The sequence below is a fragment of the Monodelphis domestica genome, chromosome 1, assembly GCF_027887165.1.
Source record: "Monodelphis domestica isolate mMonDom1 chromosome 1, mMonDom1.pri, whole genome shotgun sequence".
NCBI lineage: Eukaryota > Metazoa > Chordata > Mammalia > Didelphimorphia > Didelphidae > Monodelphis > Monodelphis domestica.
Genome location: NC_077227.1, coordinates 613,795,018 through 613,822,650, shown reverse-complemented (window position 1 = coordinate 613,822,650; position 27,633 = coordinate 613,795,018). Strand labels below are relative to the sequence as shown.

Here is a 27,633-nt window from a genome sequence, read left to right as displayed (position 1 = left end):
TGCACAAACCATGCAGCATCCAAATGTTAAACAGGACCGGCGTGCCTTAGACAACACAATGTAATTTTGAAGGAAGGAGGGTCTTTTACCGAGATGCGACTCGGGTGAAAAGGCCCCTTTGTCGCCGGGCAGGGGCGGAGTCTGGAGTAGTTCCCCTACAATCGAACTGGCTACTAGAGTCTTGGCCTTGGCTGTACAGAGTCCGGCCTTGTCATGGCTGAGGTGAAAGTGAAGGCACAGCCGCCGGATGCGGACCCGGTCGAAATAGAAAACAGGTAAAAAGGAGAAGTTGGAAGTATCTATAGTTTGCGTTCCTGTCTTAATGACCGGGCAGAATCTACCACTTCCCGCCCCCTGGATTAGCGTGAGGACCTGAGGAGTGAGAGGTCCTGGCGTTGGGGGTGTTTTGCCCCCGCCTCTTTTCTCTACCTACCCTTTATATGTCTGTGTGGCCTGATGAATTCGAATTGATTTAGGAAAGTTTGCAAACTAAACCACTTAGCTTGTTCTTGCTGCCTTCTAGATAGTTACAATAATTATCTTAAGAGGCAACAAGTGTAAACTGAGGTGACAGTGAGACGCATTTAGTAAGCGTTTAATAAATCCTTTTTATCCATTCATTTTGACTTGAGTAAAAACATGCTTTTAAGTATTCCAGTAGTGGTGATTATTTGACTAGGTTTCTGCCTAGTAGAAGTATCAAAGGGTACAGAATATAGAGTTGAACCTAAGACCTTAGTGTTGTTTGGATCCTCTGACCCAGGGATACTTAAATATTTTTGTGTCATGCCTGTGAAGATCTCAATAATGCTGTTTTTAAATGGATAAAATAAAATAATAGAGAATTACAAAAGAGGACGACCAAATTCTTGGAGGAACATCCTGTTGAAGAGCAAGTTCTAAGGGAGCTAATGGAAGTGATAAAACTGAAAACTTTGAGGATACTGAACATTCCACAGATGCCTGAGAACTATTCAAGACCTATATCATTGGAAAACTTCATCCAGGTGGCATGCAAAATTAAGAAACCTACAAATTCTCTTATTACTACCATTGGTAATAATAACAGTTGGGTGATCCCAGCAATCTCTGCACTTGTTGTGACTTTGATTCTGTATGTCAGAGTACTAATCACATATTTTTTAAAAAGCCAATAAAAGAAGAGATTGACTTAAACCAGGAAATAAAGAAGCCAGTTGTTCTTGTCTACTTTGCCTCACAGAAACCAATTTCATTTGCAAAGAGAACTTTAATGTGTCCTTTCCCCACCCCTCTTAATTCCCTAACATCCCAAAAGTAAACTATCTTGTTCACTTTTCTATGGAATGTGCCTTTTCATTCAAATTATTTTCAAATTTTAGTTTTTCTTTTCAATTCTTGATCACTGCTTAAGTCTTTACATAACAATAGCAGCCGCTTTAATTATTGAGTATTTACACTTTTCTGCATCTGTTTCTACAAATCACTCTTAGATGCTTAAAAGCTTTGAAAATAAGTCCTTCAATGGACTGTTATTTAGACCCAAGCAGTAAATGTTGATATTTGGCTCTAAGGATGATTTTGATCTGTCTTCTTTGATATCATCTCTGATAAAATTACCCATTGTGACACTGCTTTTAAAATAGTTCCTTTTCTGGAAGTCAAGAAGCCCAGTGATCATAATTTAAGTGCCTCTGATAACTGTTCTGGTATAGATAATGATGGCAAGAAGGGGAAATGTCCAGAAGAAACTGACATTGATCAAGGAATAGATTATTATATCTACCCATAAAAGAAGACTTGTCTCTCCTTTTCTGATTCTCAGCCTAAAATTAACCCCCTGGTTCCTGGAGGAGGGAGTTTGGGGAAGAAGAGAATCTTCTTTTAGGGATTGTTGTTTGGAGGACATAAACCTGGTTGACATTCACTCCTTTTAGCTGCTAATTCTCTAATTTTTATTAAGGACTAAAAGATATCCTAAATTTATGATGTTTGGATATTTTTATTATTAAGGAACTAGCTGCCAACTAATGAATGATAAATTATGTTCATGTGACTCCATTTTTTTCCCCAGTGAGAAATTTTTTGATTTATTCTTTTATGTCTTTTATGTCTTCAGCCTTATAGTTTGACCTTCACCTTACTTCCTCTTGGAAAGGTTAGGTTTTTGATGACATAGAAGAAGGGAGTGAGTCTATTTAAAATGTAAGCTATCATAATGAACTATGATCAATAATATATGTCAAGTAGCATGTACATGAAAAACTAGTACACATTAAAAAGCTGTTTTTTTTTTCTTCTCTAAATTCTTCAGATAACAACTGTATAATCATTGTTATGGCTGCCACCCTACCTCTCTCACTTCACACATCAGGGCTCCTCAGAGCTCAGAGAGGGTTTTGTGTAAGGTGAGCTGAAAAGGAGCTAGTATTAAATGCTCACGCACTCTATCTCTCAAAATGCTTTTACAAATATTATTTGAGTCTCACAGCCACCTTGGGTGGTAGATATTATTCTTATCCCCATTTTGTAGATGAGAAAACTAAAGCAGTGTTTCTCTGGATGTGGATAGCATTCTTTCTCATAAGTTCCTCTGGATTGTCCTGAGTCATTGCATTGCTGCTAGTAGAAAAGTCCATTACATTCAATTGTGCCATAATGTATCAGTCTCTTTGTGTATAATGTTCTCCTGGTTTTGCTCCTTTCGCTTTGTACTAATTCCTGGAGGTCTTTCCAGTTCATGTAGAACTGCTCCAGTTAATTATTCCTTTCAGCACAATAGTATTGCATCACTATCAGATACCACAATTTGTTCAGCCATTTCCCGATTGATAGGCACCCCCTAATTTTCCAAATTTTTTCCACCACAAAGAGTACAGCTATAAATATTATTGTACAAGTCTTTTTCCTTATTATCTCTTTGGGGTACAAACCCATCAGGGGTATGGCTGGATCAAAGGGCAGGCAATCTTTTAAAGCCCTTTGGGCATAGTTCCAAATTGCCTTCCAATTGTGGGATCCAATGGTGGGATCAATTCACAACTCCACTAGCAATGCATTAGTGTCCTAATTTTGCCACATGCCCTCCAACATTTATTACTTTCTTTTGCTGTCATATTGACCAATCAATATGGTCTTGAGGTAGTACCTCAGAGTTGTTTTGATTTGCATTTCTCTAATTATGAGAGATTTAGAGCACTTTTTTCATGTGCTTATTGTTTTTATACAGTTTCAAGCCAGGAAACATTTATTTTGTACCTGCTATATACAAGGAAGGCACTTATGCTGTATTCTGGCAGGGATACAGGAACAAATCTGTTCTTTGCCCTCAAGGAGCTCACAACTCAATACAAACAAAACTGTCCATGGTAGGGGAATATTCTGCAGTGAGTTGTATTTGGTAACATAGGCTAGAGAACAACATAATGGTGAGGTGTAACAATGAGATTATATTCAGAAATGTCAATAGCAGATTTATGTGGTATAAGAAATTACAAGTGGAATTAACAGTTTCATATTCTACCTTAAGGTATACTGTCAGCTAATAAATATTTATGTGACAGGTCCTATGTGGAGAACTGGGAATTCAAAGAAAAGTCAAAAACAGCCCTACCTCTCAAAGAACTCACAAATCTAATGGCGAAAAAAACTTGCAAATAGCTATGTATAAACAAATTATAAAGAGGATAAATTGAATGTAGTAGGGGGAAAATACTAGAATTACAAGGGATTTTAAAACCATAGCTTTATATTTCCCCAAAAATGTTTTAAATTAGAATAAAATAACTTTTATTCTAATTTAAAACTCAGCTTTTATGAAGAGTAAGCAAAAAGCAGTCATAAAAATTATTTATCAAGTGTGGAAAAGATGAAGTGTTGTTTCATTATGCTGGCTTTTTTCCTCCTTGAAATGGGTTATATAAAATGTTGTTGATGTCTTTATTCATAGGATTATAGAATTATGTCATCAGTTCCCTCATGGGATTACAGACCAAGTTATTCAGAATGAGATGCCTCATATAGAAGCCCAACAGAGAGCAATGGCCATCAATAGACTCTTATCTATGGTAAGGTAAAATATAAATTTTTTAGGTTAGTCATTTATTAATCTGTGTTCATGTTTATTATAAATATCATTAGCCATTTTATATACTCCCCTACTATGACCATAATGTTCTATGACTTCAAGAGTTTCTTTTAGAATTTTTTCATGTCACTAATTTACACTAAAATGCACATAATAAAGTTGGCTGATGTTGGGAAATTAATTGATGGGCTACATTTGTCTGGCATGCAGTAGATGATTAATTGTTGCTGTTGATTGATTTGTTTATATTCCATCTCTTCATAAATTGATGTTCATGGACAGTGTTTTAAAAATGCAACATGTTTCAGGCTTTGGAATTTAGATGCTTTAAAATTTTCAAATTAACAGAGGGCTTAAAATGATACATGATGAAGAATGGTAAACCTAGCTTAGCTTGAAGTGGTATATGAGCAGTTTGACTGCTAGATGATAAATTTTTTAGCCACAGCAACTCCAAAAGATCTACTAAATTATAGAGTGGTTACTGTATTTATGGAATAAGTTGCCACATCACAGAAATAAGAGAACTGTAAAGTTCTCCTGAAGCAGTACAAACATGGAATAATAAAATGCCCATTATTTGTTGTGCATAAGTTGTTATAGACCCTACAATAAATTTTCTTGGTGTTCTATAGAGGTTACCTCTACCCCTCCATCCTCAGTGCTTCAGGTAATGAAAGGCATTGCCTCTAAGAATTAATTGACAATTCTGGCATCTAGGAGAAAGGAAGATTGTCAAGTTAATTCTTTGCAAAATTGCAAAGTGAAGTTTTTTATTCTTTTTTCATCTCCCTTTATATTCCTCTACTCCTTTCTCACCTACTAGTCTTTCCTCCTGAAACCTCAATATATATGAAACCATCATATATTCATTTTGTGATATGGCTATTTGGGTTTGGTGGAGTTATGTGTGTGGAGATGTCACAGTATTGGCTTTACAAGCTTTGGTGAAAGTGCCACTTGAAACTACTCCAAGAATGCCTGGTTTTTAGTGCCTGGATGCAAGTATACCTACAGAATAATTTAACTCTTGCTGAAGGAGTAGGAAGTTGTGACTGCCTGGATTTCAGGCCTAGATGTCTTCAAGGGGACCCTCCTCTGCCTAGCTTAGCAGCAAACCCTAGAAATGCTTGGTTTATTATGTAAAAATCATATTGACAAAATTGCTTGAAAACATTTCACATCTGCAACTAATTACATTGCAACACAGTCATAGTTATTCATATATCATTGTATGGTCAAATCATTCATCATAATAATTAATAATTCCATAGTGCTTTAGGGTTTACAAAGTCCTTTCCTTAGAACAACTCTATGAGGCATCTGGTTCAGTTATTTTTGTTCCAATTTTACAGACTAGGAAATTGAGGTAACAAGAAGTTTAGTGAATTAAATGTTAGAGCTAGTATTTAAATCTAGGGCTTGCATGATCTTAAATTTAATTCTAAGTATTATAGTGTATAGTATAGTGGTAGTCTTTCGGTGATCGAGAATGACTATTCTAAGTAAGTATTCTAAGTATTATAAGTTTTACTTAATTACAGAAAAATATGTGTTTAAATATTCTGAATGTGCATATTTTATTATTTAGGTAGTATATTAGGGAATTAATTTGAAGGTTATGTCCTCCCTCCTTTCCCCTCCCATTCCTTCTTCCATCTTCCCTTCCCCTGTCAGTTGGTTCTTCAGTTGGTATCATTGGAAATCATTTCTGAGTGAGTATCGTGATATATCAGACAAATGACTCTCCTTTTGATAAGTTTAAACAAGGGGTTTTATTTAGGAGAAGGGGAAGGTAAGGAAATTGATGGGAGAGAGGATTTGGGTTTCCCTAATCCTACAATACTCCTAAATTGAAGGATATTGGAATAGAGTCTTTGAATTGGGAAGATGTCTAACAAGTTTGAGGATTTTAGTCACTTGAGTCTCGAATGAAGAAATCAATGAAAACAGGATCTTTTCGGTCCTTATTCCTTATTGTCCCAAGAGCAAGAGACCCACTCTCAGTTTTACTGTTCCTTGCTTCAACCGTTTTTTCCCAGTACCATTCCATTACAGAATGCTTTCCTTGATTGACAGCTCTGCAAATCTTGTCGCTTCAGCTGTGCTGCAGGCTTTTTCCCATTCTCTCATCCACAGTAGGGTAGTTGCTCACAACTTTTTTGTTTTTTTTTTCCAAGAATTAATGAGACTGGGGAATAGCTACATGGCTCAGTGGAATGAGAACAAGGCCTAGAGACAGGGAGTTCACATCTAGCCTCAGATGCTTCTTAGCTATGTGACCTTGGGCAAGTCTCTTAAACCCATTGCCTATCTTCTTCTGCTTTGGAACTATTAAGACAGAAGTTAAGAGTTTTTAAAAGAAGCATTAATGGGAACATAATTGAATGTACTTTGTTTTGTGATGAGTAGTCCACAGAATTGTGGCAATGTAATATAATATAATAATAAGGCCATTTAGTCCAAATCATACCTGAACAAGATTCCTCTTGAAGGCTAGTTGTGTCAAGCTAAGGGTTAGTAAATGTGGGAAGGCAGAGTGTGGTATGTGGGTGTTTACATTAGAGAAAATATTATAAATATTTTGAAATCCCATATCTGATTTGATATGTCAAATAATTAACTTATTTCTTAAAAAACAACTATAGGGACAGTTGGATCTCTTAAGGAGCAATACAGGCCTTCTATATAGAATAAAAGAATCTCAGAATACTGGGTAAGTTCCTATATTTGTAAATAAATAAGTTAATAACTTAATATTTCAATATATGAATATTTTCAAAATCAGGGAGAAACTTCAAAAATAAGAATATTAATTTTTTTTTTTTTGCTTTCTAATAACATTTTCCCAGTAAGATGAAGGGATCAGATAACCAAGAGAAGCTTGTGTACCAAATCATAGAAGATGCTGGGAACAAAGGTATTCAAGAATCATCTTTTAAATATTAATATTTTTAAATATTAATATTGATAGTATAAAGTACTTAACCTTTAGATTCTTTTTTTTTTAATATATTTTATTTGATCATTTCCAAGCATTATTCGTTAAAGACATAGATCATTTTCTTTTCCTCCTCCCCCACCCCCCATAGCCGACGCGTAAGTCCACTGGGCATTAGATGTTTTCTTGATTTGAACCCATTGCTTTGTTGATAGTATTTGCATTAGAGTGTTCATTTAGAGTCTATCCTCTGTCATGTCCCCTCAACCTCTGTATTCAGGCAGTTGCTTTTTCTCGGTGTTTCCACTCCCATAGTTTATCCTTTGCTTATGAATGGTGTTTTTTTTCTCCTGGATCCCTGCAAGTTGTTCAGGGACATTACACCGCCACTAATGGAGAAATCCATTACGTTCGATTATACCACAGTGTATTAGTCTCTGTATACAATGTTCTCCTGGTTCTGCTCCTCTCGCTCTGCATCACTTCCTGGAGGTTGTTCCAGTCTCCATGGAACTCCTCCACTTTATTATTCCTTTTAGCACAATAGTATTCCATCACCAACATATACCACAGTTTGTTCAGCCATTCCCCAATTGATGGGCATCCCCTCGTTTTCCAGTTTTGGGCCACCACAAAGAGCGCAGCTATGAATATTTTTGTACAAGTCTTTGTATGGCTGGGTCAAAGGGTAGATATTCTTTTGTCGCCCTTTGGGCATAGTTCCAAATTGCCCTCCAGAATGGTTGGATCAGTTCACAGCTCCACCAGCAATGAATTAATGTCCCTACTTTGCCACATCCCCTCCAGCATTCATTACTTTCCTTTGCTGTTATGTTAGCCAATCTGCTAGGTGTGAGGTGATACCTCAGAGTTGTTTTGATTTGCATCTCTCTGATTATAAGAGATGTAGAACACTTCTTCATGTGCTTGTTAATAGTTTTGATTTCTTTATCTGAGAACTGCCTATCCATTTCCCTTGCCCATTTATCAATTGGAGAATGGCTTGATTTTTTGTACAATTGATTTAGCTCATTATAAATATGAGTAATTAAACCAACCTTTAGATTCTATATTGAAGCTTGTTTGAAAAAGTATAATACCATCTGAAATTGTAATTTTGTTCCATATATTATCAACTATTAAGAAATTTATATTAAAAAGAATATTTTTAACTTGACAATTTGATGAGCAGCTCAGTATAGTAGCTTCCTCATCAAAAAAAACCCTGAGTTCAGGTCATGCCTGTGACACATAAAGACTGTGACCTGGAGCAAGTCACCTAATCTTCAGAGCCTGCGTATGTGTTCAAGGCTTTAGTTGCAGAGCCTGTACAAAGGGAGTTTCTACCAGTGAAAAAAACAGTCTAAAAGATTTCAGTTTCATCAGCTCATATCAAAATATAGTTTTATATGCCAATAAAGTTAAATTATGTATGTGTATTATGTATATATGCTGTATATACTTGTACATTTCTGTATATTTCTTTCCCTGATCTCTCTATTTAGGGGGGAAAATCCAGAAAAATATTATCAATGTGTTAATTCCATTCCACATATTTACACTCTTTTTTTGTTTTGAAACAACAGTTATGACTGCCAGAATAGGTTCACAAAGAACTTTGTAAACATTGGTTAGTTTTTTGTCAGAGACAGACAACATTCCTTAGGAACTACTTTGCAACAAATAGCATGTGCTTTTGTCTTTTAGGGCAAAGAGTTAAATTAAAGGACCTATAAGCATGACTAAACTGCTTAACTGGTTCTACATAGTATTGAGAGAAAGTAGATTAAATAAGCACTCATTCCTGTCTTAATTAGCTAGCAACATCTCTTCTTTCTTATTCATTTCCCTGTTTGTTATGTCCTCAGTAAACTTAGACAAAAAATCTAGCTCCTTTAGCTCTTTCAAGAGACCTATATGAGAACTAGATAGCCTTTTTTTCTCTGAGGTACTTAAAAGACACTTCAATCTTAAGTTTAAAAGAAAGAGGTATCTTTAATGAAAATACTTTTCAGTAAATTTCCACATGTATAATTGAAAATCTGTTATCCTAAAAAAGAACTACATTTCCTGGGAGCCCACTGACTTCCTGTCGTTAGGTACTTCCTGTAGATAGGGAATAAAAGGAGTGGGTGGACCTCTTCTTCCCTTTTTGGCTTCCTGTTAACATGGTGTCAGTGGTGAGTGGGGATTTTGAAATGGGTTAATTAGCCATGAGCATGTTTGTATCCTTCTTATTCCTTTATTTCTAATGATCATTTAATAAACCTCCTAAAATATAATATTTCACTTTATTGAGATTTAATTTTAACTTTTACATTGATGGCAACCACTAGTCGGAGAAGACCTTCTCAATTTTTTAAGATAACCTAGATAAATTTTTGTTTTATTCCTTTTTTCTTCTTAGGTATATTGATACATATACACTAAATTTTATCACAGAAATCCTTTAAAACCTTTTTCTTTCTGACTTTAGTAATAGCCATCTGGAAATACTTGTTTGATCTCCCCCATCCCCATTTCACAGTAAAAATATTAATTACTAGGGGGAAAATAATGCATATAAAATATTTTTCAAGTTTTTATCTACTTTTTTAGGTGCTTAAACCACCTTATTTCCTTTTATATACATCACTTTTAAAAAGATTTATGGACTTGAAATTTTTAAAAATTAGAAAATAGTATATTGACTGAATTGATTTTCTTTTTACAGTCTAAGTACAATTAGAAATCAGTAACAATCTTTAAGGTACATTTGTTTATGTACCTTGTAATCATTGTTATTTGTGGAATTGCAATAAGCCAATTAGCATATATACATAGAAATCAGGCATGTGTCATTTGTTTGTCCTGAAATATATTTAAAGTTCTGTTATTTAAATTTTTTTTTTAGGTATCTGGAGCAGAGATATTCGATATAAAAGTAATTTGCCATTAACAGAAATCAACAAAATACTAAAGAATTTGGAGAGTAAAAAGCTTATCAAAGCTGTTAAATCTGTGGCAGTAAGTAGTTTTTTTCTTTCAGTTCTTTAAAGTATGCATATGAAAATTACATTATTAATATCTAGTATTCTTAATATAAAGTCCTTGGTAATCAGAAATTTGAAGCTTTAAAAAATTATTTTCTATTTAGTAGACTCAGAGGTCCTGTTCAAATATCTTGTTACTTTATATCTTCTTGCCTTGGGATGACACAAAAGAAATTTTAAAGTTACTATATGCTTTCAGCCAAGAATGCCGTGATAATGATCATTTCTCATGTAGTTATGTGATGACAGACACAATTTAACTCTAATTTATTGATGTTTTTTCCTACTTCTTCCCCTCCCACCCCCAGCCCCCACTGATAAATTCCTTTCACTAAAATGGAGGTAACTCAATTAGTAACTTTTAATGCTATGATGTGCTTCCAAGTAAGTCAATTTATGTAAGTTTGCTTAAAACTTAATACTAATTTTTAAAGACCAAGTTATTTATCAGTGTATGCATATTGAGATAGTGAGAAACTGACTTTTTGGTATTTAGACTATACTTATTATGGATTGGTGGTTTTCTATGGCCATTCTTTATTTTAGCATATTGTCCTCCTTTCACACGGATATCTTTTGATGGGTTAGAATAATAATCATTAGGGTTTTGGGGGAAATGTGTTTGTCACTTTAGTAAAATAAGCTTTGCATATCTTTTTACAGGCTTCAAAAAAGAAAGTTTATATGCTTTATAATTTACAACCTGATCGATCAGTGACTGGTGGAGCCTGGTATAGTGACCAAGATTTTGAATCTGAATTTGTAGAAGTGCTAAACCAACAGTGTTTTAAATTCTTACAAAGCAAGGTAAACCAAGTATTACTGCAATGACCTTTTTTGTTTTTTCTAAACATATGTAATCCTACTAAATAATATTATATAGAAATCAGATATTCTAGATCAGGTTATATATATATATATTTATATATATATATATATATGTAAATAGTCAAATATTTGTTTAACATAATTTTTTTTTAGTTTGGCAGAGTCATATAAATTATGCATTAAAAATCCTAAAATATTCATTAATAATCATCCTTACTGAATTTTCCATTACACTTTTAGGCAGAAACAGCTAGAGAAAGCAAACAGAATCCCATGATACAAAGAAACAGTTCATTTGCTTCATCTCATGAAGTATGGAAATATATTTGTGAACTAGGCATTAGTAAGGTCAGTATCAAATGTCTAACCTTTTTGCTTCATTGTTGTTTTTGTTCAGTGGTTTCAGTCTCGTCCAATGCTTTGTGCCCTATTTGAGGTTTTCTTGGCAAAGATGGGGGTTGGGGGGGCACAGAGCCAAGATGGTGGCTTAGTAACCGTGAAAGCTGACACTGCTCTGATAATTCTTCCAAACCAAAAGTGCCTAAAAACACAACAGGAGTCAAAAATCATCAGCAAAATGAAGTGAGGGGGCTCTCCCACAGAACACAACTTGAAAGGTAGGTAAAGAGAATTGATTTTCATGGATAAGGGGGAACCAGAAGCAAAATTACACACAGAGGAGTGCTGGCAACCACCCCACCACTTATTGCCCCAGGTTTTGAGCCTGGGTAGAGGCCAACTTTAGGATCCCTGGACCCTGCCTACACTAACAACAGAGCACCATTCCTACCCCTGGAAGTCCTCAGCCCTGGTACCCACCCTGCAGTGAGACCTAGAAGTCCATAGAGTTTGGCCCTTTCAAGCCTGGGCTGTGGTGAAACCCTTAGCCCCAAGGCAAAATAGTTCAGAGTGCTGAGTTCTACAAACCATCAGCAGAGGAGACAGAATCAGTAGCTTTCAGAACTCTCACTCCATGGGCAAAAATAGCTAGGAAAATGAGTAAGCAGCAGAAGAAACATTTAACCCTTGAAAATTTCTATAGCTACAAAGAGCAAGGCACAGAGTCAATAGGAGATGATGAGATCTAGGCAACTGCTTGAAAAACTTCAAAGAAAAATAGGAATTGGTCTCAGGCATTGGAAGAACTAAAAAAGAAATTTAAAAAGCAAGTAAGATAGATTGAAAAAACTTGGAAAAAGGAATTAAATTCATGTAAAAAGAAAATAACAGCTTAAAAAGCAGAATTGGTTAACTGGAAAAAGAGGCATAAAAATCCATTGAAGAAAAGAGTTCCATGAAAAGTAGAATTGACCAAATGTAAAAGGAGGATCAAACGATCATGGAAGAAACTTATTCTTAAAAATTAGAATTGGGCAAATAGAAGCTAATGACTTCATGAGACAACAAGAAAATAAAAAAAAACAAAAGAATGAAAAATGGAAGAAAATATGAACTATCTCATTGAAAAAAAAACAAAAAAAGCCTGGAAAATAAATCCAGATTTAAGAATTATTGGACTATTCGAAAGTGATGATCAAAAATTTACTGTAGTGATTTTCCATTTCCTTGTCCAGCTCATTTTATAGAGGAGGATACTGAGACAAACAAGATTAAGTAATTTGCCCAAGCTCACATAGCTACTAAGTATCTGAGGCATATCTTGTATTCAGGGGAGACTAGTACCTTTGGTGTGAGAGCTTACTGAGCCCTTTCTTTGGGGCTTCTTTTTTCTTTTGGTGCCCATTTGTAAGCCAGCTCTTGTCTGTGGCTCCAAGGAGTGGCAGCATATTCAATAGCCATACCCTGCTAAAATCAATGTAGAGAAGCAGGCTAAACTAGGTTGAGGGTAATCACATGTCAGTGAGTTAGAGGAGTGTCTGACACCCCAGGTACAGGAAGACTTTCCTCAGTAGAATGGGCAGATGAAAGTAATTTGTTCCATAGGTCAGGAAGGCACTAGAAACAGATGCTTTGGAGCACTTAGAGCTTGATTAGACATAAAAGAAGTCAAGGTCATCCACTGTATCCTGAGCCATCACCAGTCATCTTGAATTTCATTTTGCCACTAGACTTTGATGACTGAAAGAGAGTGAAGGCAGCAACCTTGTACAACTCTGCCTCGCTTAAATCCATTTTGTACATAAGAGACATCACCCATGTCATTTTTACATTTTACTATTTTACTGACTCATTATTTTATTTTATTCCTACCTCAAAAGTCCTGTCACACTGGTAAGTGACAAAACAGTAGGTGCAGATACACTGGGAGCTGTAATCATAACCCTGCACACAGGTGGCCCTGGGAGGAACAGTAGGATTCAGCAGCCCCCTGAGCAGCTTTTTTATTAAAGACCACACTCTTTACCTCTTGCTGTGAAGAAAGGGCTAGAAAAGATGCCTTTAAAATTATCTGCCTGAAACTGCTTCATCTAACCCTGGCTCTCTTACTATGGCAAGCCTACCTTGCGATTTAAATTTTTAAAAAAGATTCAAAAACTTTTATGAAGAAAATTCCAGTCCTCATTAGTACCTGGAATGTGCACACACTTATGGACAAGATAAAATCCAGTAGACGTGAAAGCCAAAGAGCTCTTATTGTGAGAGAACTCAGGAGGTATCACATCCAGATAGCAGCCCTGAGCAAAACAACACAGGCAAATGAAGACCAACTCACCAAAGTCAGAGCTGGATTCACATTTTTCTGGAATTGATGCCATAATGAGAAACATCTGAAGTTCACTTAGTCATCTAGTCAACAAGCTTGTGTGCTTTCCAAAAGGAGTGAATGACAAGCTCACAATAATATGATTGCTAATTGTAGGAACATTCCATATCACTATCATTGGTATGTATGCTTCCACCGTGATGAACCCTGATAAAGTCAAAAAAAGACCTGGAGAGCCTTATCAACAGTGTGCCAAGAGAGGACAAGTTTGTAATTTTGAATGACTTTAATGTAGGAGTAGGCACAGATTATCAGACATTGCAGGGAGTCCTGGGGAGGAATAGAATTAGGAAAAGCAACAGCAGTGATCACTTACTACTGACCACTTGTGAATCTCATAACTTCCTCACCAATACTGTCTTCCATTTACCTAAATGCAATAAATCTTTGTGTGTGTTCCTTTGAAGTAAACGTTGGTATTTAATAAACTATGTCCTTGTAAGGAGAAGAGACAGACAGGGTATTAGAGTGTTGAAGGCGATGTGTGGTGTAGAGTGCTGGACAGATGATCCTCACTAAGCTAAATATATTCAACAAAAGCAGTGGCTCCAAGGCCAGATGACTACCAGAAAACTTAATGCTAAAAACTTAAGAGTGCTTCTCAGTGATTGAACGGTTTGGTGCTGTCTTGGAGGGAAAGTTGAACCAACACATGGCAATAGCAGACCAGAAAAGGAGTGGGAAGCTTTCAGAGATTTGGTGTACAGCAACACATTTACTCATCTGGGCTGGAATGCTTGCAAATATCAGGATTGGTTTGGTGGAAATGATGAGGAAATTCAGAAGCTACTAAATGAAAAATAAAAACTCCACAGGGTTTACTAGCTAGATAGCTCATCTGGCTCTAAGAAGGCAGTGTTTAATTCCATCAAAAATAAAGTACAAGTGAATCTTAGAGAGCTACAGGATTCTTGACTCAGTAAGAAGGCAGATAAATTCAGTTTTCCACTGATAGTAACAAGCCTGAGTGCTTCTATGATGCCCTGAAAGCTGCTTATGGGCCAAGACCTGTGGTACCTCTCAGTTACTCAACACTAATGGAGCCATGCTGATCAATGATAAGTACATGATCCTGGAGAGATGGGCTGAACACTTCCATAGTGATGTCAACAAACAATGACCACATACCTCAGTTGAAATCAGCCTCTCTCTAGACAAACTTCCAACTGAAGAAGTTTTGAATCCCATTAGGCACCTCTCATGTGGTAATGTGCCTGGTGCTGATTCCATCCTAGCAGGGATTTATAAGGCAGCTACTCTACTATCATACAAAAAAAACTGACAGATATTCCAGATTATGTGGCAAGAGGAAGTTATCCCCTAGGAGATCAAGGATGCTTCCGTGGACTACCCCTATAAAGGAACAGGAAATAGGTTGTCCTGTGACCATCATAAAGTTCTCTTTCCCTTAATCATTGCTGGCAAGATTCTTGCCAAAGCCCTCTTTAATAAGCTTATTCCTGACCTGGAAGATGGTCACCTACATTAGTCAATGTGGCTTTAGAAAGAACAAAGGAATGGTTGATAAAGTGTTTGCTGCCTAACGGCTCTAGGAGAAATAACAGGAACAGAACAGAGTTCTTTACACAACATTTGTCAATCTGACCCAGCCCTTTGATACCATTAATCATGAAGGCTTGTGGAAAATCTTGGACAAAAAAAAAAATCATTAGTATTATATAACACTCCATGTCAGCATGCCAGCATGGGTTCTGGATAATAGACAATGTTTTCATGCTTTCCCAGCCATCAATAGAGTGAAACAGAGTTTTGTGTTAGCTCCTGTGCTTTTTAACATGTTTTCAGTGTTGTTTTTGAATGCCTTCAACAAGGATGAAAACTGTATCAGCTACTGCACTGACAACAAAATATTTAACTTGAAAAGGTTACAAGCCAAGACTAAAGTAAAGGGATGTTTGGTGCATGACTTTCTGTTCGCAGATGATTTGTGTTCTCAGTGCAGCCTCTAAGCCTGAGATATAACAAGGCATACATTGATTCTCTATTGCTTGTGATGATTTTGCCATGACAATTAACACCAGGAAAACAGAGGTTCTCCAACAGCCAATACTGCACTATCCATATGTGGAATCATCAGTTACAGCAAATGGAGAAATTTTGAAAGCTATGGATAAGTTCTCTCATGTTGGCTGTATACTTTACAGGGATGTCCACATAAATAATGAGGTTGATACACAGAAATTGCCAGATATCGATCACTGTTTGGGAGACTCTGAAGGATAATGTGGAAGAGAAGAAGTATTAGGCTACCTACCAAACTGAAAGTCTGCAGAGTTGAGGTTCCATTGTATTGACCTCATTGTTGTATGCCAGTGAAACTTGAACAGTATAGCAGCACCATTCCAGGAAACTGAATCACTTCCATTTGAAATGTCTTAGAAAGATTGTGAATATTACATAAGATAAGACTGTAAGATAGACACTGAGGTCCTTTCTTGAATTGAACTGCCTAGTATTCAACTATAATGTGGAGTGCAAGTCCAATAGGCTGACCATATACATTTGCCTAAAATACTATTTTATAGGGAATTAACACAAGGCAAACACATGGAAGTCAGAAGAAGCAATACAGGAACACTTTCAATGTCTCTTTGAAGAATTTTAGTATGAATTGGGAGACACAGGAGGCATTGACACGGGACTGTCCTGGATGATGTGTCCACATCAAAGAAGGTGCTGTGCTCTACAAACTAAGCAGAATTACAGTAGCTCAAAAGAAATGTGAAATGCAAAAATTTAGATATCTCCATCCCAAATTGCCATATAGGCTATTTGTGCCCAACCTGTGATAAAGTCTTCTGAGCTTGTAATGATCTGGTCAGCAACAGTCTTGCCACACTGTACATTGACCCTGACATAGTGATGTCATTTTGGTTCTCTTTGATTATGCAGGAGAACAGATCTGAACTCAGGAAGATGAGTCTTTCTGATTCCAAGTCCAGCACTCTATCCACTATACCACCTAGTTGCCCCATTTATTTTATTTTAGCTTATAAGAATGTTCTTTATCAATCATAATGCCTTGTAATCTTTCTGAACTTTTATCTAAAGGATGGGATTATACCACTTCCACTATTACCAGAACTGATCATGTGGACTTGAGACCATACTTAAGAAATGTCCTTCAGAGTCTAGAGCTAGATGAATTATTTGACTTTTACAGAAATAAATCAAAAGGCAGAGGAAGGAGTAGCATGTTGACATGGAGTCCATTAAGTTGAGATTGTGAATCTTAAAAATTCTCAGACCTTACTTCAGAACACTTGGTTAAGACCATTCCCTATTTTAAACAATGAAGGGACTTAGTCAGGAATGTGAGAACTCTACTTCACCCATACTTAAGCATACTTTAGGGGAAGATAAAGTTGTAAACTCTTTACTGAACAATCTGTTTTTAGGAAGGTGCTAAGTACCCATGAAGGTCAGGCAACTTGCAAACTTGCAAGTTGCAAAGAGGTGTGAACTTACTAAGAAGTTTTAGTCTTCCCAGAAAAGTTTAGTCTAGTCAGGTGTGAATTACTCAAAAGTTTAGTCTACTCAGGTGTGAATTAAGAATGGTCTGTCCTTTGGAAAAGTCTACTGTGACTGGTAGATGTGAGAACTTAGGGGAGGTGACATAGGAGAAAATTCTCTTTAAAAGGAGCTAAAAAGAGGTCTCTGGGGGGGATTCGGCTTGCCAAAGCTGGATTGGAGAGAGGCAGCTTGCCAGAGCTGCCTTGAAGGGCTTGGTGGCAGAACTTAGTTCAGCTTGCCGAAGCTGAACTGGAGGGTCTCTCTGAACACTAGAATCTTGCTTGGGTAAAATATTGTGGTGAGTTGATAAAAGACTGACTGGTCTCTCTTAAAGCTCTTAAAGCCATTGGCCTAGGCCCCTTTTCCCATTATTTCCTCTTACTCTCTCTCTCCCTTTCCTTAATTCCTTATTTGTATTAATTAAAATCTCCATAAAAACCCAGCTGACTTGGGTATATTTCATATTTGGGAATTTTTCCCAAACATGTGCATCTTCTGTCATGGAATAAGTAATAGGAAAATCTCATATGAAAGCATTGATATTTCTTAAATCAAATATGTTTTGTTTTGTTTTTCTTTTTTTCCTCTTTTTTAATTACCTTTTGATGATTCTCTTGAGTTCTGTGCTTGGACATCAAATTTTCTGTTCAGGTCTGGTCTTTTCTTTACGAATTCTTGGAATTCTTCTATTTTGTTGAATGACCATACTTTCCCCTATAAGAATATAGTCAGTTTTGTTGGGTTGTTGATTCTTGGTTGTAGACCTAGTTCCCTTGCTTTCTGGAATATCATATTCCATGCCTTTCGGTTTTTCAGTGTGGATGTAGCCAGATCCTGAGTTATCCTCACTGTGGTTCCTTGGTATCTGAATGACTTCTTCTTGGCAGCTTGTAATATCTTTTCTTTGGTCTGATAGTTCTTCAATTTGGCTATAACATTCCTGGGTGTTGTCAGTTGGAGATTAAGTACAGGAGGTGATCTGTGGATTCTTTCAATCTCCACTTTTCCCTCTTGTTCTAGGATATCGGGGAAATTTTCTTTAATAATTTCCTGTAATATAATGTCCAGGCTTTTTCTTTTGTCATGGTCTTCTGGTAGACCAATGATTCTTAAATTGTCTCTCCTTGAATGATTTTCTAAATCCTCTGTTTTGTGAATGAGATGCTTCATATTTTCCTCAATTTTTTCATTCTTTTGGTTTTGTTTTGTAGTGTCCTGCTGCCTTGTGAGGTCACTGAATTCTAGTTGTTGTATTCTGGTTCTTAAAGACTGCATTTCATCCCTGGCTTTTTGGTCATCATTTTCCTTCTGGTCTGATTTTCTTTGGAGGTCATCTTTCATCCTCTTTACCTCGTCTTTCATCTCCTTTTTCTCATCTTTCATCTTCCTTACCTCATCTTTTATCTCCTTTGCCTCATTTTCCAGTTGGTTGATTTTGGGTTTCAAGACACTATTTTCTGTTTCTAGATGATTTATCTTAGTTTTTAAGTTCTTTTCCCAATTGTCTTCAGCCTGTCTTAATTGTGTTTTGAATTACATTTTGAGTTCTTCCAAAGCCTGTATCCAATTCACTGGGATTTCTGATTTTTCCTTTGCTGATCCCTCCCCCTCTGTTGGTCACTTAATTCTAGTTGTTATATTCTGGTTCTTAAAGACTGGATTTCATCCTTGGATTTTTGGTCGTCCTTTTCCTTTTGGTCTGATTTTCTTTGGAGGTCATCTTTCATCCTCTTTACCTCGTCTTTCATCTCCTTTGCCTCATTTTCCAGCTGGTTGATTTTGGCTTTCAAGACCCTATTTTCTTGTTTTAGTTCAAGTGCCTGTTTCCAGATGACTTATCTTAGTTTTTAAGTTCTTTTCCCAGTTGTCTTCAGCTTTTCTTAATTGTGTTTTGAATTGCATTTTGAGTCCTTCGGGATTTCTGATTTTTCCTTTGCTGACCCCTCCCCCTCTGTTTCGTTTGCTCTTTGCTCATTACCTGTGCAGAAACTGTCTATTGTAATTTCTTTCTTCTTTTTCTGTTGTTTACTCGAGTTTACCCCTTCTTTGCTCCCTGTATTTGTCTGTGCTCTTGCTCCTCTCATTTTTTTTTGTTTGTTTTGGGGCTGTCAGTCTCCCCTCTTGGAGCTTTGTCAGATCCCTTGGTACAGTCTCTAGGGGAGGAATGTTAGCTTCCCTGTCCTCTGGAGACTTTTAATCGGATTAAGTTCAACCGGGTTGGGCTATATGTGCTCTGAGGCCAAAGACTCCTGGAAGGCTGGGCCAGTCAGGCTCTCTTCAGTTCTCTCCAGCTGCTTCTCCACTGTCCGCAAGTTTCCCCAGTGCCTTTGCCCGCCCTGAGGTTCCTGTCCTTGCTGGAGGCCCTGCACTCTAGGGGGGGAGGGGTCCTGGCCTCCCTGAGCACTGAGGACTCCTGATGGGATTAGGTTCAACTGGGTTGGTCTGGATGTGCCCCGAGGCAAAAACCTCCCAGTGAGACTGGAGCCAGATGGAAGGACCGTGGCTTGGTCTCTCCCTGGCTTCCTCCCCGTTGTCCACGCTGGACACTCTGAGCCCAGTGCCCCGCTGCTCACAAGGTAGACCCTCCAAACCAGCACCTTTGCCCGCCCAGAGGTTCCAGTTGCTGCTGGGGGCTCAGATCCTCTGGTTTGGGGAGGAGGGGTCCTGGGACCTTCCCTCTGCCTTCCCCTTAGACCCCAGTGTTCTCGGATTCTGGCTTTTGGGGGGGAGGGTACCTTTTGATTTGATTCCAGAAGGAGGGTTTCCCGCCTCTGTCCTGTTGTTAAGTTTAAATTTCAGTCCCCTAGGAGCATTCAGTTTGTGATCAGTAAGTAAGGGTTTTCAGAGGTTTGAACTTTTGCTGCTTCTAAGCTGCCATCTTGACTCCGCCCCCTCCAGAAAAGATCTTTTGATGAAGCATGAAAGAGGGATATGAGCACATCTGGCCTGGCACAAGGGAGATCTGACAAGGCAGCACCTTATATCCCAGGGAGTGAAGCTTAAGCCCAAACTAGAGGGGTGGTATTGGAGGAAACTGCAGATAATGGAATGTCTTAATTCCTTGGCAGTCTAGTAATAGGGATTTGTAAAGCCTCAGGCTAGTTGAAGAGAAGAAAGAAATGAAGGAAAGAAAGATGGAGAAAGGGATTAAGAATTTATTTAGCACCTACATTGTACCAGGCACTGTACTAGGTGCTTTACATGTTTATCTTGTTAGATCTTCACAACAACCCTGGGAGGTAAATGCTCTTATGCCCTTTTTATAATTGACGAACTTGAGCCAGAAGCAGTTAAGTGACTTGCCTAAGGTCACCCAGCCTGTAACTGTTGTCTAAAGCTGTATTTGAATTCAGGTTTTCATGACTCCAGGCTCAGAGCTCTGTGCACTGTGGTGTCACTAGCTATCACCTCTTATATGGAACGTGCAACAGATTATGATTTATTTTATCAAGCAGTTCTTAGCTTTAGAAGTAATTCCTTTTTTCTGAGAAAGACTTGGATTTCTAACTTGGATGAAAAAGTATTTTAGCAATTATTTTGTTCAACTGGATTGGAAATGTGAACTACTTGGGTTCCGTCATATGCACTATTCCATGTGGTGACTAAGTATGCCCCTGGGATTATGGGTTTACCTGAAAGATTGTGAGGCCATCTAGTTCAATTCACTTATTTTTGTTCTCTCTGTGCCTTCCACAGCATAACAGGTTGTTGCTTTTCCTATTTCACTGGGTAAATGTGAGACTGAGAGGTGTAGGTACTGATGCTGAAAGGCATATTTTCTTTAATTGCTAATTTCACTGTCTTTTTTCTCTGTAGTATTTGATGCTGCTGACTACCCCAACAGGATAATCTTTCTTGTGTTTTCTTGACTTCTTTCTCCAATTTTTTTCTCCCTCCCGTCTTCCATTCCTTTCCAGTTTTGTTTACAGAATCATCATGCATGTCCCACCTCTGAATAGATGTCTCTTGGGCTTCTGTGCCCTTCTCTTTCCGTACTCTAGGTAATCTCATCAGCTTCCATGGATTCAGTTATTATTTCTATGTAAATAACTCACAAATCCACATCTCCAATGAGTCCTCATCTCTCCCCACCTCCAGTTTTGCACTGCTAAAATTCAGTTGCTGAATTGAGCCAAATTGAATTGTTGAGTGTTATATCCATATTTTATATCCAAAAGAAATGGAGGTTGCATCTTACAGTGTCTAGAACGTTAGTCTTGGAGTCCTACCTCCGACAATTATTAACTTTTTAACTTTGGACAAGTCATTTAAATGATCTGAGACTTAGTTTCCTAATCTGTAAATGACTATAAGAATACCTGTATACCTGCTTCATAAGATTGTTGTGAAGCTCTCAATGTCCAGAATGTATTAACTTCTTGTTGGTTTGACTCAGAAGAATAAAAGTAATTCTTGGTAAACTTTACAATGATATATAAGCTCAGCTATTATTTCAGTTTTTATCTTATTTTTATTGTTTTTATTTATTATGCATGTGAGATTCCTACATTAAAAAAAAAACAGAAAAAGAGGCTTATATATGAACCTGTCAATCTCTGACATGTAATATTAAATTTTTTTGCCTTTTTTTTACCCTTAGGTAGAATTGTCCATGGAAGATATTGAAACAATTTTGAACACACTTATTTATGATGGCAAAGTGGAAATGACCATCATTGCTGCAAAAGAAGGCACAGTTGGCAGTGTTGATGGACATATGAAACTTTATAGGGCTGTTAGTCCAATCATACAACCTACTGGCTTAGTTCGAGCACCTTGTGGACTCTGTCCGGTAAGTTGGGCTATTTTTTTAACTGCTGTCAAAATGAACATAATAAATAGCTCACCTAGAAAAATACTTAACTTCATTCAAAGGCTGTTGTGGATGATCATGGGCTGTGTGGAGAAGAGAGAAATTACAAGTTAACATTTTCCAAGTTATTATCCACCACCATTATCTGTGCTACCTTTTTGGGAATCAGAAATCTATAGATGTTCTTCAAATGAGTCAGTGTCTGTATGGCCGCCATGCAGGTGATATAAACTTGAGCCATAATGTGCCAGAGGACAGTTTCTTTTTGGAAAGGCCACTGTAATATGAACATTGTAAAGTTGCCAAGGTATTCCACCGAATCAACAATCATGGTGGTCATTTTACTATATAGGATATTGTAGATCCAGTAAGCCATAATTGCTCCCAACACAACTACCCCACAGAGCACTTGCTTGAACATTTTGCTGTAATTTTTGGAGATTGTAAAGTTCAGTCAGCCCAGGGTGCCAAATTGTAATAGATAATATTGGGATAATAATAATATTGGAGGGGGTATATTTGATGGGTTCTTGACCACTAATTGACCAGGCAGCTATCTTTCCTTTATCTTGCCCTCCTCCCTCTAAACTTCCCTTCCTCCCTCTTCTAATATCCCTTCCTCCCCTCTTCTTCCCTTCAGTTTCCCCTTCCCCCTTCTTCTTCAGCCTCCTTCTAAGTCACTCAGGGTGAGTTATGATGTTCCAGAGGAAATACTCCTTTCTCTTCTTTATCTCAAGTAAGGGTTTATTGGGGAAAACAGGAAAGATGGAGGATGGAGGTAAGAGGGTTGGAGGTTTCCCTATTATCTACAGTGAGTCTTGGGTTGGAGGATATTGAGAGAAATGACAATTGAGCCACTACCATGAAACAGAGCTAGTCAGAGAGAGATATATGGACTATTGTCCTTCTGCCTTCAAATCAGCCGAGCCACCTCCAACTTGATTATCCCAAGTCCCAGAGATAAACCCAGCTTCTTCCTTCAAAGTCACCACCATCTACCAAAAAGCCCAGAAATCCAGTCAGCAGTTGGCTCTTGCCTTCAACTGTTTCCCAGTCACATTCCAAATGGAATTTTCCTTTGATTGACAGCTGATCAATCTCCAGCTTCTTGCTTTGCTGCATACCTTGTAATTTCTCTCCTCCAAAGCTGTCACTTGTGAATTTGCTATCTTATTTTTAAGACTTATTGTCTAATCATTGAGCAATTCATGTCTTTTTTGCACTTGTATTTATCATAAGAACAAGTATGAACTTCAGACTCTGGGAGTTAGAAAAATGTGAATTCTTAGCTTCAAAACTAACTAGTTTTGGCAAGTAGGCAAATCATTTACCTTTTTTCCCTAGGAAATAGGTCTTGAACTGATTGTCTTTTTTTTTAACCCTTACTTTCTATCTATATACTACTTCTATCAATTCTAAGTATCAGTTCCAAGGCAGAAGAGTGGTATGGGTTAGGCAATGGGGGTTAAGTGACTTGCCCTAGGGTCAAACAGCTAAAAAGTGTCTGAAGCCAGATTTGAATCCCAGACTCCCATCTCAAGGCCTAGATCTTTATACACTGAGTTACCTAACTGCCCAGAGCTATTTGTTTTTTATTAAGACCTGATATACTATTGAAGTGCTATTTATTTATATATTTGGGGGGGTTGGTACTCCAGTTTCCTTATATATAAATAAAGGTAAAATTTAATTTTTTCCTGAAAGTGTTCTGGCATTAAAGATTGTTTTAGAGTTCTTACAAGAAGAAGAAGAAACATAAAATGTTTAATAACAAAATCTTCATATTTGTAAATCTACTTATTCATTTATTTGAAAAATATTAAATACCTAGTTTAAAGGCATCACAGGCAGTACAAAGATGAATAACATTTCTGACCTCAAGGAGCTTAAATTAGCAGTAGGGGAAAACAAAAATTATAATTACTCACATTTATATAGTATCTGAAGGTTTACAAAATGCTTTTCTCACCACACCCCTGGAAGGTAGATAGTCTTAAAGTATTTATTGTCCCTTTTTTTAGATAAGAAAATAGACGCACAGAGATTGTGTCAGAGCCAGGAGATAAAGCCAGGTCTTTTGACCTGAAGTCCATACTGTTCTTAATACATTTATACAAATAAATATCTACCAAGCTAAAAATTTGAAAATGACACACAAGAAGTAAAAACAAAGTGGTATCAGATTCAGAATACAGAGAGATCACTTAAATCTGCCAGGATAGGGAAGGCTTCATTTCATGAAAGGGATTTTAAAAAGGAGATTTAGAGTATAATTTCAATATAGGGAGGAAGTTAAGCAAAGTTTTCTAGGCAAAGGGAGAGAGACCAGAAGTTAACAAGTGGAAAATCCCAAGACAGAGCAGACGAATGATTTGGCTGAATGTAGGATGTACTTAGGGAAGGAGTAGAAAATTAGCCTGGAAAGATAACTTAAGGGTAGGTTGTATTTTAGCATCTCAGGATACTGAGATGCCATTCTTTGCTAGGAAAATAAATTTGTATTCCATTCAGTAGAAAATGTGTAACCATTAAAAGTTGGTGGCCAGTTTAATTTACTTAACAGTGGAAGGACCAGTCCCTCCAACTGACAAAAAATGTAATTTTACTTTGAAACAAAATTTTTCATGCTGCTATCTCTATTGTATTTGCCTTATGGTTTAAAAATAATAATAAGCTGCATCAGTTGGGGCCAGTTATATTTTCAGGTACTCTTAAATTTCAGTCTTTCTAGTGATAAGATTGATCTGACAACAGTAAAAAGGAAGAAGGAAAACACTGATGGCAGAGGGATCATTTATGAAGCTAATACAAAAATCCTGTTTACAAAACACTTCTGTTAAATAATATGGTCCTTACAATGGCTCTTAAGATAAAAAGTACAGATATTATCCCCTTCTTACAAATGGGGAAACTAAGGCTCACAAAGATTAAATGAATTGCTCAAGAGTAAATTTCAGAGGCAGGATTCAAACCTAGGTCTTTGTAGACTCCAGTGCTTTTTCCAATATACTATTTTATTGGTATGGTAGTAAGATAATAGGGACTTTGCTAAAGTAGAAGTGGACCTAGAAAGGGGGGAAAGACAAGCGATCCCATTGGTGATAAAATATTCATTACCTCTTAGCAACTGGCTGCTTTTGTAGAATTAAAGAGAGAAGAGTCAAAGATGAGCCTAGTTTTCTAGCTTGAGTGCCGTTGATAGAATTTTGGAAGTGTGCAAGAAGCACTCATTTAATGAGAGGAAATGAGAAGTTCAGTATTTGGACTGTTAAAATATCTGCCTCTTACTACCTCTGTGACCTTAGGTAAGTAATGTGCAAAATGTTGCTTAGATGATTACTTTCAATTCTGAATATGATCCTATGTTTAGCAGTCCATGAGAGCATAGCATTTAGAAGAGAAATTAGAAAAGGAGGTAGAGATTCGTGGGTCGTCCAAATAGCTTAGTTAAAGCTATAAGATTAAACAAGATTGCTAAGGGACAATGTATAGAAAGACGTGTGAGCAGAGAATAGAACCTAGAGAAATATTAATATTATATAAGTGAGAAGAGGAGCCAGTAAATCATTCAAAGAAGAAGCATTTAAAGAGACAGACAGGTGACTCAGTGGACAGAGAACCAGACCTGGAGATGGGAGGTCCTAGGTTCAAATACGAACCGCAGACACTTCCTAGCCGAGTGACCTTGGGCAAGTTGCTTAACCCCAATTTCCTAGCTCTTACTGCTCTTCTACCTTGGAACCAATGCTTGGTATTGATTCTAAGACAGGCAGAAAGTAAGGGGTTTTTTTTTTTAATTAAAAATAAAGAAATAGGATAAGAACCAGGTAAATGCTATAAGTAGCATTTTAAGTAGTAGATTTTAAGGGGTGTTCTGAAATTTTACCTGCTACAAAAGGAACAAGAAAGATAAAGCCATTAGGCTAAAAATTAGGTCTCTGTTGACCAAAACAGCACCTTGAGTAGAATAATAGTAACAAAAGTCTAATTGCAAGGATTTGTATTAGATAGAAAAGTAGAGGCAACAAGTATAGACTAACTGCCTTTGAGAAATTTGTCATTCAGGGGGTGGCAAAGATGAGGAATGGGGTAGGTTTGGAGTTTGGGGAGGAGGAAGATTGGAGAAAACTGAACATGTTAGTAGGCAGATTTGGTAGAGAAGGAGAGATTAGTAAAATCAGGTCTTAGGAATGAAGATGGGATCAAGATTATAAATGAAGAAAAGGAGTAAAAGGGTTAAGATAATATTAAGGTGAAGAGATAAGGAAAGTTAGAAAATTCAAGTAATATGGCCTTAGGAAATCATATGGATAGACTTTGGGAGATGAGAGGGGTCCATAAGCTTAAAATTTTTTTTATTACTATTTTAAATTAATTGGTTTATTTGTAGACCCTTTATGAAAAGGGGTCTATTAGTTCCACTAGATTGCCAAAAAAATCTGTGACACAAAAAGCATTAAGAACCCCTATCTTAACTGGGGCCATAAAGAGGTTAAATGATTTGCCCTTGTTCACATAGCCAATAAGTGCCAGAGATAGGATTTAAACCAAGGTCTTCCTTATACCTTATATAGTACCATCTACTATTCTATGCTGCCACTCTAGATAAAATTATTAATATATGAGCATTTCATTTTAGTGGTATGTTAAAAACTTTAGTAGTTATTAATAAGCTCACCTTGTAATTGCAGTTCAGATCCTCTGATGATATATCAGGTACTGTCTAAATTCCTTTAAAATTGAAAGAATTTCATTTTGAATATTGTATAAAATAGACTATAAGTTGATCCTAAGAAATTTTGTTTCAAGAAACTGTTTTATAATGGGATATGATATAATTGGTATCTGTTCCTGTAATGAAATTGTTTTTCAGAACTTTTCTTTTGTTCCCAAAGGTTTTTGATGATTGCCATGAAGGTGGTGAAATTTCTCCATCTAATTGTATTTATATGACGGAGTGGCTGGAATTTTAATATCCAAGTATGCATTCTACTCACATTTTACAAACAAGGGAAGAAAATGAAGTTACTTTGAAAGCCAATAATTGTATTTATCATGAAGTATTGAAGCTGGTTAAAACCAAACTACACTAAAAGGGATATAGGCTACTGTGAAAAACATATTTGTATTTATAAAGATTCTGATATATATTGATGAATGGGCCAAAAATACACTAGGCAGCTGTAAGAGGAATTGGACTCAACCTGTCAGAAGGAAGAGAGAAGCAGATTTTGCAAGCTGAAGGACCAGCTGGAATGGGGGAAGGGCAGGAAGGAGAGAGAATTCTGAAGGAAGGAAGAGAATCCGATCAGTTGGAAAGGGGACTTCTTTCTAGGAAGCCTAACAAAAAGGAGGACCTGAGCGGATTTCTGAACCACTACTCTCCTCCTGTGACCCCTGACCCAATTTATAGACAAACAAGCTGAATGAATAGGACTTCAACTGGAAGCTGTTCACTATAAGAAGAATTTCTCTGAATCCCCTGAAAGTCCTTGAACTTATTATAATAGCCAAAGCAGCTAGAAAAGTCAAGACATCTTCACAACTAAAGTCTAATCCTGCCAGACTTTGGGGAGAAGGGGTTCAGTTACTTTAGGACCTCCTATTCCTTCTTTCCCTTTACCTTATTCTCCAATTCAGTTGCCCTACCCCTTTATTTGTTCCCTTAGAATAAACAGCCGTTTTTAAGAGCAA

The 27,633-nt window shown here is 37.0% G+C and overlaps 1 protein-coding gene across 1 annotated transcript; it reads left to right on the top strand.

The window, feature by feature from the left end:
• The first annotated feature begins 83 nt into the window (after positions 1-83).
• Positions 84-27,633, top strand: POLR3F (RNA polymerase III subunit F). The gene is made up of 9 exons (XM_001374112.5): positions 84-275; positions 3,929-4,046; positions 6,715-6,782; positions 6,919-6,986; positions 9,901-10,013; positions 10,703-10,846; positions 11,108-11,215; positions 21,727-21,918; positions 26,835-27,633. The coding sequence occupies exons 1-9, from the start codon at positions 214-216 to the stop codon at positions 26,910-26,912; spliced, it is 951 nt and encodes a 316-aa protein (XP_001374149.1). The 5' UTR covers positions 84-213; the 3' UTR covers positions 26,913-27,633.

Bases quoted from the DNA above. Each gene is read 5' to 3' on its own strand.
- POLR3F (XM_001374112.5), top strand. From the start codon at position 214: ATGGCTGAGGTGAAAGTGAAGGCACAGCCGCCGGATGCGGACCCGGTC. The intron at 10,014-10,702 runs GTAAGTAGTTTT...ATCTTTTTACAG, and splicing joins AAGCTGTTAAATCTGTGGCA to GCTTCAAAAAAGAAAGTTTA. The intron at 10,847-11,107 runs GTAAACCAAGTA...TTACACTTTTAG, and splicing joins TTAAATTCTTACAAAGCAAG to GCAGAAACAGCTAGAGAAAG.